The following is a 12,156-nucleotide window of genomic DNA, read 5'->3' as shown; positions in this document are numbered from 1 at the left end:
CTATGAAATTGTGGTAAGATGCTTAGTACAAGAAATATGACTAAAACATGAATGTATGTGTTTGATTACGTGTAACGTATGCAATACACAAATGTATGTGTTTGATTACGTGTAACGTATGCAATACACAAATGCTATAATATGCTGGCCTTCATAACCTTAACATAATCACTCAGCAAGAAATGGACGACCCACGGAGTATTTTGAAAGTTAACCCTAAATTCTTAGTGTGGCGGGAGATAGCTGTTTATTTATGTGGCACCATATTACTTTTATATTAAGCGTGACTCAATAGCAGTGAATTGAATTTGTTTGAATTGAATTGATTCCTGTTGTTGTACTATATATAATTCCAGTCTAGTTTTGAGAATAAAGAAATTAAAATTTGTAGACTTGTCTTCTTTTTATAAGTATCTGTGAGCTTTTTAACACCATCCAATAAAGTTGTAATTATAACTACCTCAATGGTGGAGAGATGTTGATTAAAGCGCTGATGTTGACAGCTATCTGCCGAATTTCGAATTTCACTCCTATTTATACTCTTTGGAAAGTAGTCATGTGATGTAAACATAACCAATCATTGCTTGTCCGGGACGCCGAACAGGTCTGGTGGTGCCGAACAGATACTCTACAACCAGCGACACAAACTGAGGGTTAATATACAATTTAACTATCATCACTTGTCCGTCCACACTCTGTCATTAGCAAATATATAAACATTACGTATTTTGTCGTGTCCGTCAAACGTCAACGTACTTGAAATCGTAACCAAGACAGTTAAGCTTGGGTGAAGAGTACACAACTACCAATGAACGCTGATAACATTGAAAATATATTGACCAGCATAAAAACGAAGAATACACCATTAAATATTCAAAACATACTTATTCTAGTATAAAAGAAGGCCAGCATTTACAATCAACAAGTGAAATTTAATTTTAAAAAATGTGCACTTGACAAATTTACTGTGTGGAACCGGTCATGTGATCTAGTGTCGGCCATCTTGCCTGCAGACGTATTTTCGTGATGTCAGCTGTTGGAATAGAGCTTAGTGCTATTCAAATGATGAGCTGTCATGGGAATTTAAGGGTGATAAACATATTTCTTGGTGTGACAAATTCATATGAAATAAGATTCCAGAAGATTTTGTGAGTATTTAACGATGTGCGAGGTTGAATTTCATGACGCATGTTACCACATGACCGGCAATCACAGTTGACATAAACATGAACGGTTTAATACAGATATCAAGGTATGTCGCGATCTATACACTTCTGATACATTACAATGTTTAAATTCATTCTTTCAGCAGTTTATATGTTCATTGACATGTACAACATGTTAAATTTATGACATAGAAAAAAACACCCTTCCCATCCATCCTATTACAGCTTTAGAGCCCCAGGTCTATTACATTATATTAACAATTAACCTCCAGAAAAGTAAATTAGTTTCATGCATTGGTGACAAAAAGCTATCATAAATACGGAAGACACGTATGCGTTAGCTATTGAACAGTGATCCTACAACCTTTATCTTTCACTGAAAGACTGTCATCATAAACACACACACACACACACACACACACATGAAATAAAATGAAAAAAAATTTTGTCACATCTCAGTGAGAAAATACAAAAAGATTCACAATTCTGGGTCACACTTTCACAATAGAATGTTTCTTAAAGATAGTTAGAGGCATCCATTATAAAGGACATAATTCGAACATGGCAGACTTGGAAGCACGTTTATTACACCTTCTGCATTCTGGGTAAAATAGTCCATTTTCGCCGCCAACTCCGAACTATTTTGTAAATCAGCAACAGTCCCGCCACTATGATGGCAGTATTCATGATTGGGAGTACCTGAAAGCAGATATACAACAAAGATTTCAAGAAATGAACTTATTCCCGAAAATTTGCTGTTTCCGATCTTAATAGGGGGACAAGTCAATAATGCAACTTCACAGACTGGTGACTACTAAAATCTGGCTCCTGACTGTTTGGGTAGAGACTTACGATAATTCTAAATATCTGTGGGTAACCCTTTGAACTGCTAGGCCCTTAATCCTCCGCGGTGCATGCTGAGTAAGATTTTCCTTGCATTCGTTCAAGATGGTGCCGATATGTATCTAACATTACCCCTAAAGTGTGACACAAATGTTCGTAAATTGTTATTAGACCAGTTTCCCTCTTGCTGCCACCAGGATTCACAGAATTATATCAATAACGCCTTTCGAAATTATAAACATAAAAACAAAACTTGGTTAGCGAAAGGACCATGCAGAAATTTATATATTTATCACAATTTCCTCTTAAAAATTTGTCTTCCTTGTGGGCGATGTTTTAATAAGAAATCAGAAATGCTTCCCAAGCAAATTTAATTGAATAAATAGACTACTTTCCATAATTCTAATTACTTGTTTTCACTGAAACTCAAGGTGGCGTCGGGCTTGCGTTGTGTAAAATTGTAGAATTTTGTTATTTTATTTTCTATCCTATATCGGTGTATATTTAGCAAGTTTATCTTAACAGTTTGTGTGCATTTTGTCAAAAGAAAAATATTACTGAATCAAATACAAGTCTTCAAAATTAAAATTCGTTTAGGGATAAAATAGATTTTATGCACGTCCTTTACATCCATAATTCGACCATTGGTAGATTCTTTTGCTCTACGCTGAATGATCACTATTCGGGAAACTGCTTGAATGCATCAGCAGCAGCAGAAAGAGGTAAAGTTTGTAGCGTCATTCTATTCAAACGTAAAACACTACGTACAATTGCTGAGAAAAATATAAATAGCGAATGAAATAAAGTACTGAAATTCAAAAGACTGATTTAGATTCAAAGTGAAAACAAAACGTCATTGTTTCCCTCAGACTACAAATCCGTTCTTGTGATTCTGATAACTGCGAGGGTACTAAGATATGGAACATATTACGATTGTATGTTTCATCAAATCAATAACTGAAAGTATCAGTTTAGTGTGCGAACAAAGTAAATTCCTGAACGACGAAGGAAAGCTAAATAAGCATACTAAATAATTCAAACAGCAGAGTCAACATGAATGTAACTCACTATTGTGCTTGATCCTAGTTTTAACGCTGCTTTCCCGCCAATACTTTTTATGTTCCTTATGATGATTTCTTCACTGGATGAGCCTGCGTCATCTTCGTGCGACTCTTTGGATTCAAGCGGACGGAGACAATAATCAGGACCGCTGGCATAACCGACATTAAATCCACGTCTGCAAGCGACAATAAAAATGAAAGCAACTAAATATTAATAATACAATAATATCTTGTGTACATGCATTGTAGATAATAGAAAAAAGAGCCATAAAATTGTATCGACATATTACTCCATTTAAATGGGTAATGTAGGCAACCTTTTGATCGAAAGACACATCTAATCGCCTTTAAAATATTATGGTTTTCGACTTGCAATAGTTTTTGTAAAAATACTTTAGAGATGAAAATGGTAAGGGCCAGAAAAAAATATATTGATATACAAATGCGTTTAAAGTAGCTACATATAAACAATCAATTGGTTGACATTCATATTTGTACCAGTGTTTTAACAATTATAGTATTACCGTCCCAATGAAAACGTGACTATAGCTGGTTGTTGTGAGCAATCTTAAAGATGGAAGTAGTAATTACAACGTATCGGTACGCTGTGTCATGCATTTGTTATACATTATATAATAATACGAAGTAAAGCAGTGTCAAGTGTGTTTGGTACGTTGAATCTAAACACCAACAATTTCGAGTGGACGTACCATTTGTATGCAAATAGCTAAGTTTTTTCGTATCGGTACATACCTCATCATTCTACACTTGTGCTCCTGTAATCTTCTTCCAGCGCTGTTAATGTCCCGGATTGTTTTCGCGCTCCATAGTCTTTCAGCTACAGCAGAAGCTCGCGGCCTACATAAAAAAAACCCACAAAATCACCCCCAAAACAAACAAAATAAAACAAAAATAAAAAGGACAAATGGTACAATATATTTGTTTGTTTTCTGCTACGCTGTGAATTACCGGATTTTCAAACAGAAATAATTTTGATAACTGATTGTAGTGCAATACTAGAAATATTTGTTAAATGGCCTGTCATCGATAACACTATGGCCAATACATTTGAAATAAGTTTAAAATCACGCTTTTGATTTAGTAGATTGTCAGCCTCCCATGCAGACAAACCAAGTTCAAATCACACATTGTAGTCATACATTTTTCATATTTGATACGCTGTTGTACCTTGAAAGAATAATTATGTTACTACTGACATTTAGTGCTAATATATCCACAATACACCAGAACATAAATGGTAAACCGCTGACATTATCACGCGTGATAAAGAAAGAAATCGGTCGCAATTCAATGTTAAACATATTGCTATCCAATACGTATGAGCATAAAATAAAATGAACATTTTTCAGTAACGGATATATTTCATCTCGTGGGTGAAAAATTCATGGCCTCGCCGCTAGTGAAAATAGTGAATTTTTCAACAACGTTATGAATTATATCCGTTATTCACTCAGAGTATGCGTCATTCATGTATCATTTTTTCTAACTGAACAATATTCCAAAATGACATTTTAACAGAGCAATATCTTGAACATAATTTTCTAACAAAAGCCCTTATCATCTGATGGCCTCTGTTCTAAAGACTTATTGCTACATTAGTTGTATTTTCTCCACAATAGCAGTTCTCATGCCAAACTTGAGAGAGAGAGAGAGAGAGAGAGAATCCACTAATCAAACAGTTTTAGAATAGCAATAACACACTGTCCCTCTTTTTGTGTATTGAACTCATACAAAGAAAGAGGAATGTCTCATGCAAATTTATTCCAGGGTTACAGGAACTCACCAAAGCATGGTCATGAGGTTATTATTATCTACGTATTCTGACCACAGGCATGCCTCTCCACCCAGGAGTTTGTCTTTCTCAGCACCCTCTGTGATGAAAAAACAAAATAATTGATTATTTCAAGTACATTTTCGATCATCTTCGTTCTGTATTTTTGCATTAAAACACATGTATCAGTGTTTTGGGGACAGTGGAAGCATTGCATTGTTATTATTTTTAAAATAATGGTAAACAATAAGCACAATAATATATATCATTATATAGAACAGCGTCAATTCGTTCTTTTTTTAAAAATCAATTAGATGCACATTGATTAAATATCGTATATATTTGCTTATAAGACCAGTCCAACTGCAAATTGCACAGATCCAAATCTGCCACCGCATAATATGTCGACAAATCTGGCATGGGTCTTTGCAGTATGCTACGAGTAATCGGTAGAACAAACAACATATACCTTGATCTCTAGACGCATTATACTACGGCAGATCACGACATATGTGTGCTATTTGACATAATCATAATACCTTAGAAGAATTACTACTGCCGCGCAAATCCATCCCTCGAAGATAAAACTTTCAGTTTTAAAAAGCTTAATGTTATTTGCCAAACAAGGTGGTGGTCGGTCAGAATGATCTCCCCTTGGCATATGGATTGGCGGCAAAGCCCATGATTGTATGGCACGCTCTATATACCAATATAATTGCTGGGACGCTGGGAGGATATATGAGTATCCTGATTTTTTTATATATTATTAAAGAAATATTATACTATAAAAATTGTTTCTTCCTTCAATATGTTACCCAACCATAATACATTAGACGAACACGTAAGGGGTTGAAGGAAGTACATGTAAAACTCTTACCCGAAGGCCATCTCAGAGTGCCTTATGGTATGTGAGACAACTTCTAGATAACCCGACTGGAATATATTCTATCTGTTTGGGAGGGGCTTGACACAGGGAAATTTTTCCCCTCCGCAAATACAGCTGAGGTCTTGAAGCCGCATCCTTATAAAGATATCGAACGACCTGGTAACGTGACCTGTTGTACCACTGCTATAGGTCCCTCTAGATCGAGCTGAGCCCTTTGGGGTGAAAATTATCTTAGACAAAAGCTGGTGAATGTGGACCTCCAGCTCCATGCCACGGCATGGGTAATGCCATTAAAGAACAGTTTCGCTCAAATGCTATGGTTGTTGCGACAGTTTTAACTACGTGAGCCGAAATGCGTAACAAAATCATTTGAACTGGGGTTATTTATTCGATATTCAGAGAAAATAACCCACTTTATCCAGGACAAAAAATGTCTGTGATGATTTAACTTCTTATTGTTTTTCAGAGGGAACAAGAGACGTAATCTCACTGGACGCAATGGTTATGTTCTTTTCAGATACCACTTCAGAGCTCGCGTTATGTCTTGTAGGTGGCCTTGAGCTGAAATGTCCAGACCAGACAGCGATTTAATTAATGAATGTCTTGTTACCCATCTACGCGAGCTTGTTGGGAACAGAGCCAACGTTTCTTGGCTGTGTATAATAAAAGTTGGAGAGAATGTCGGATAAGTTTTGGTTTCGACCAATATATTCTCTTCAGTGATGGCGCAGTTGTCGGCGATTGTGGAGCGGTAACCTTTTGTTGTACTTGGTGCAACAATTTTCTCTTTGAAAAGACGTTAGTTATTTGATGTAAAGATGCATACAGAGGTACAATGTTTTCTTGTGTACCCATTATGTGAAGATTTGTCAGTTGCCTTAGCATGCTGTCACAGTGTAGTGCCTTCTTGCTTGAGCGATTCTCTCCACGACTAGTTGTGAGAACTGTTTATTATTGATATCCTGTTTAATATGATATAGACGTGTAGGTTTAGTACCTCTGGATTCGGATGAAACAACTACGGTTGTGGCTGCTTGCGAAGATTAGGGAATATATAAATTTTCCTTTGACTTCCATTGCAAGATTGATGAGATCGTTGAGGTCGTCCACGACTTCTCCCATCTGAATGCTGCAATCAAGGTAAGACGACACTCTGATTTTCTTCCTTTCTGCATCATCGTTGGAATCAGAGGTGTTGGAGAGTAAGCGTATGAGCCTAGACCGTCCCAATCTACAGATAACGCATCGACTGCCCAGGCGTTGGAATCTGGGACTGCAGAAACGTATGTTGGAAGTTTGATATTCAACCTTGTCGCAAATAGATCCACGAATAGTCGTTCCCATCAGGCACAAATCTGAAGAAGAAAAATTCAGATGGATGGAGAGACCATTCTGTCTGTATTAGTTGATTGTTCCGAGGCAATGAATCTGCTATTACGTTTAGTTGTTATAGAATATGACGAACTTGGACGTGGATTTATCATTGAAGACACCACTTTAAAAAAAAAAAACACCAGGATGGAAAGGTCGTGGGATTTAGTACCACCCTGCCGTTTGAGGTAAGCCACCACCGTAGTTTTTTTGGCTAAGATAAGAATTTCCCTTTCCATTTAGGTATTCCTGCCACCAATGCAATGCTTTCAAAATGGCTTTAATCTCTAGTTTATTTTATATGTAGATGACTTTTCTGGGGAGACCACACTCCGCTGGCTTCGCGAAAAGACGGTCGTACGTGTGCCTCCTCAGTTCATTGTACTTGCATCCGTACAGACTGATTTCTGGCGGTTGTACTTGCAGAGGTATACCCGACGTGATCCAAGAAAGGATGATCTATTGTCGGAGATGGTACCTTATTTGTGTGCAGATAGAGAGCAGTTGGTCCATACTATTGGCTTTCATTATGACAAGAGAATCATTTGTAAAGGGCGCATAAAAAGTCAACCTAGGACTATGAGGTCCGCTGCATCTTTATTAGGCCTAGTAGGCGAAGGAAGGAATTCTCGACCGGAGTTTTCATCAAAAGTAAAGAATCCACCATGGTACTGTTTTTCAAATGTCCGTACATTGTTTATCTGTTGTTGAACTCCATACCTAGATGAACAAATTGTTGAGACTGTATAAGGTCGGATTTGTCCATGTTAGCAGGGAAACCAATGTTTATGAGAAGTATAAAAAGAGTTATCATGTCGTGCTATAATATAAAACTTACATGAAATTGTTGCAGAATGTCGTCCAGGCAGCTTGATGTTGCCACCGTTACAGATGATCCGGATACGAAACATTACTCGGTTAATCAGACGGGTGAATACCCAGGGACTAATCTCGAGTCCAATTGGAAGCACTCTGAAATTTTTTTATGATGCCTTTGTAGGAGAATCGCAGGATCATCCTAGAAGCCGTTTGGATAAGGAAGCGAAAATGTGCGTCCTTTATCAAAGTCCATACTGATTGTTAACTCTCCCTCCTGGACGGCATTTAAAATGCACCCTGGTGTTTTTTATCATGCATCAAGGGGCGCACATGAACTGAATGAGGGCACTTAGGTCGATGACAGGCTACCGTTTTTCTTTGGGACTAAAAATAGTCTTGAATAAAACTTCTGAAACTTTACAATTTGAACGGTTTCTACCGCCCTTTTCTGGAAAATGTCATTCCTCGCTGCAAAGTGGTGACTTTGAATGTGTCTGTGATGGGGTTTGCAACTAACGGGGCGGAGGAGGAGGTTTCCTGAAAGTGATTCAGAGTCCCTCGAAATCAACTTATCGAATACACTGATCGTTGTCGCAAATCTCTCATTCGAAAGCAAATAATTGGAGCCTTCCGCCTTCCGGGATTTATGGTAAGGACAGTGTGAAAATGATGAAATATTTTGAGAAATGGAGTCTATTTTGTGGAGAAACTATCTCTGTCTCTTATCCACTTTTGTGCGCGAGAACTATAGTTTACGAAGGATGTAACGTCCGTTGGACTGCTTCCCAGAGGCCTGTGTCCCAGACGAGATCATGTGTTCTTTCTGTTAATTTTCCGAAACGTACCTGCGCTGATGACTAGGTTGTGTGGGAGGGAAATTAGTCTCCGTGATTGATTATTTACAGATTTTGTCAACCTGGCCGTTAAATAGGAGAATAGAATTTAAATGTTGCGATCGTAGTTTCGTCTTTTGGTGATCATCCTTAAGGAAGACAGAGGCAGAGAACACGGCCAGTTGTAAATTCGCAGCTACAGTTATGGGATTGGTGTGTTGAGCAGCACTGTTTAATACTTGCGGAATTCAGGAGACCGACATCCATATCCTGTAGTATTCAGAGTGGGATCCGATATCGTTCCGCCAGTTGTAAATTCTCAGCTACTGTTACAGCATGGGTGTATTAAGCAGCTCTGTTTAATAATCAGGCCATTCAGGAGAACGACACCAATATCCTGTATTATTCAGAGCGGGAGAAGATAAGTTGTTTTCAGCCTGTCGGAAGATTGCCATAGATACTAAGCCCAACACAGAGTCCACGGATACGATATTGCGTACCATCTGCTTAGTGTCATTGAAAGAATTTCAATCCATTAGTTTGGATTACCATTTCGTCATCCCCAAGGTTATGGTATCACGGTGGACTGCTGAGTTGTCCATCTTAAATATTGGAGTACTGAACTTATATAAATGCCATACGAAAATTCAGTGGCTGGTGCTTTTGTGAGAAAAATAGTCAGTTGACGTTTGGGTCCTGTAACTGACGATTTAGACAGCCCAAACTGTCAGTAACTCCGCCAGTCTTGCGTAACTTGTTTGAAGCCGGATTCTTAATTGTTAGTCAGAATATCAACTGATGCTGAAACTCTGATCCAGGTAGTTGATGAAGTTATCGAAGGAAGGCAGAATTGAGATGGTAAAATCCGGATATTTTCTTCGATTGAAGCTTGGAATATGTCTTCACGCGTAAACATATATTATAGTAACGACGAAGAAACTTGAGACCAAGCATCGTCATCTCTGACTGTAGGTGACGAGTTTGACATCTCTTGTGCTGCCTGAGAATTAGCTGCCTGAGAATTAGCTGCCAAATAATGTCGAGGTCTGTCGCTCACAAATTAACGGAGAGCTCTGACTTCCAAGCGGTCGCTGATTAAAGGGTCTCTCTGAATGGCAAAAATATGAGAATATTGTGGGTAGGCGGATCCATGCTAGTACCTGCATAGACCGGGTTCGGCATACTGCTCAAGAGGTGTTCTTCTGGTGGCTTATAATGCATTATGTGTTGTGGTCGTGACCCGTTATAATCCCTTTAATATGGCATAAACCAGTTGCAACCGAAGTGGGCCATTTTGTTGGGAGAACATCGTCCAGTTCGTGATGTTGGGTCTGGGTACCGAATGTTTGATCCACAACGCCGGTACGTGCATCTGGTGTGCGAGATTGTAGTTTGGCTATGTGGTTTGCTCATTTACTCCTTGTTCAGCGACATATATGGAGTAGAAGCTTGAAGTGGAAAGGCCTATTGATATTGCCAAGAAAGACTAGTACCGTGGAGGTGAGCGGGGTGCCGGAACTGTCTCTTCAAGTGTAGATTTTAGGTGTTGTGTTGCTGATGCACAATTTATAGATTTGTATCCCTTCTCCGTAAGACATCAAACACTGGGGACACGTGAGCATGTATACTTATGGTGTCTTCCTCCTTTGGATGTGCATTTTGGGGCTTTCCCTTTTGGTGCCTCAAGCACAGTATTATATTGATCTTCAGGACATAGTGTACAAAATTTGCTCGAGCTAATAGTTTCACAACTGGAACATACCACACATTTAGGGTGATTGCCGTTATCATTCTTTCAGCGTTTGCAAAGTTTATATCTAGCCTTGCAGTGATCTAATCTGCAACAAGACAAAAAATAGAGCAGAACTTATAAACGCGTGTAGCCCTGTCCAGTTGTTTGGTAACACAATAAATGTTGGCACAGTGCTATAGTTATAATGTGTTGCCTAGAAATTGGTGCTAACTGACGACTTAATGAAAGCAATGCAGAGTCAGTATATAATACCAATTTAATCCTACCTATAGGAAGGCTCAATGGCGGCCTGTACATGTAAATTCAGTGGCGTTTGGCTAAAATTGCATTGGTATAGAAAACTTACATGTATATACCCGGTCGCAGCGGAAATTATAAATATGTTTTGAATTTTCTATAGCTCACTACAGACTTGCACGCTCATATAAATTACACATATAACCATAACTATTGTGGAGTCGCATAGGCTACCCATAATGTGTGGCTTAGCAAGAACGGGCTATTCACGGGATTTGCTGCCAATCCCTGTGCGAAGGGATGATCCCTCTGATCGAGCACTGTCTAAGGTATCATGATTGGCTAACGTATTGAAAGAAGAAAGGGAGTAAACTGGCTTATATTTTCCCATCTATAAACACATTTTAACCGTGCTAACTTCACATTTATCGATATTCACCATCAAAGTAAGGTGACGGGTCACATAAATAGTATTCGCTCCACTGGATCCCGTATTTGCTGTGATCCAGGTACCAACAGCTGGAGTAGATTGTTCTATAACCCTGTTCATTCAACTGTTGTACATAGTTTTGCCTGTTCATCCATACTTGTAATATTGAATCCTGAGGTATCTGAAATGCCAAATATCAGTTTATTACTATTGTGAGTGAGGGAGTGAGAGATTTAGCAACTCGTTTAAAGATAATGTTCATTTATATTTGCGAACTCGGGAAGCGTTCGGAACACCTTTTTCTCTTTTTTGTCGTATATGTAACGGAAAATGGCATACAGGGATCGAGTCGCATAGAAAAGGTCCTTTTTGATGAATTTATTATACTTTAACTTATATTTGTGATATGATATACTGTTACGTATAGGGTCATAAACTTAACTAATAACACAAGGTAAATCTCAACAAGCATTCAAATTTCCAAAATATAAATATATTTCCATAAAATATAAAAATAAAAGAGTCGATAATAACATATAGTGTTAATTCCAAGAATGTCTTATACTGTACTATCAATTTCACATTAATCTGGAAACTGTCCAAATGTATTTCGAATGTAAGTTCTCAATACAAAAGCTTTTTCTTCAAAGTAATCACGTGAAAGTAGAATATCACTCTAAAGTCTTTGAAAGTTTCAGATAATCCAGCAATTTTTAAAGATACTCAAGTCTTTGAATGATTTCACTCAATCCGACGGAAATTGAAAACCTAAATTAAATGTTTTCCACTCCGCTATTTCAACGAACAGTTATAAATAAATCATGATTTCCTCTATATTATAAAGCTGGCATAATCCATAGGATAACATACGTGGTGTTTATATTCACTTATATACTCTTTATATGCGCAGCAAATCAACAAAATCTGATTTATTGAAAGATTCTCGAACAGTTTAGATCTGTACA

The 12,156-nt window shown here is 37.9% G+C and overlaps 1 protein-coding gene across 1 annotated transcript in view; it reads right to left on the bottom strand.

The window, feature by feature from the left end:
• Window positions 1-1,651: 1,651 nt before the first annotated feature.
• The window catches only part of LOC149775935 (beta-hexosaminidase subunit beta-like), a 42,334-nt gene continuing 31,829 nt past the window's right edge, over window positions 1,652-12,156 (bottom strand). Inside the window, exons 12-16 of the mRNA XM_089943543.1 lie at window positions 11,201-11,372; window positions 4,875-4,962; window positions 3,824-3,928; window positions 3,078-3,246; window positions 1,652-1,865 (exon numbers count right to left, since the gene is read on the bottom strand). Of these exons, the coding sequence (XP_089799669.1) occupies window positions 1,752-1,865; window positions 3,078-3,246; window positions 3,824-3,928; window positions 4,875-4,962; window positions 11,201-11,372 (648 nt within the window). The 3' untranslated portion in view covers window positions 1,652-1,751. The remainder of the gene's footprint in view (window positions 1,866-3,077; window positions 3,247-3,823; window positions 3,929-4,874; window positions 4,963-11,200; window positions 11,373-12,156) is intronic.

This window comes from Sinohyriopsis cumingii, chromosome 19 (genome assembly GCF_028554795.1).
Source record: "Sinohyriopsis cumingii isolate HCF-2022 chromosome 19, ASM2855479v2, whole genome shotgun sequence".
In the NCBI taxonomy this organism is placed as follows: domain Eukaryota; kingdom Metazoa; phylum Mollusca; class Bivalvia; order Unionida; family Unionidae; genus Sinohyriopsis; species Sinohyriopsis cumingii.
This window is presented reverse-complemented; position numbering and strand designations above follow the sequence as displayed.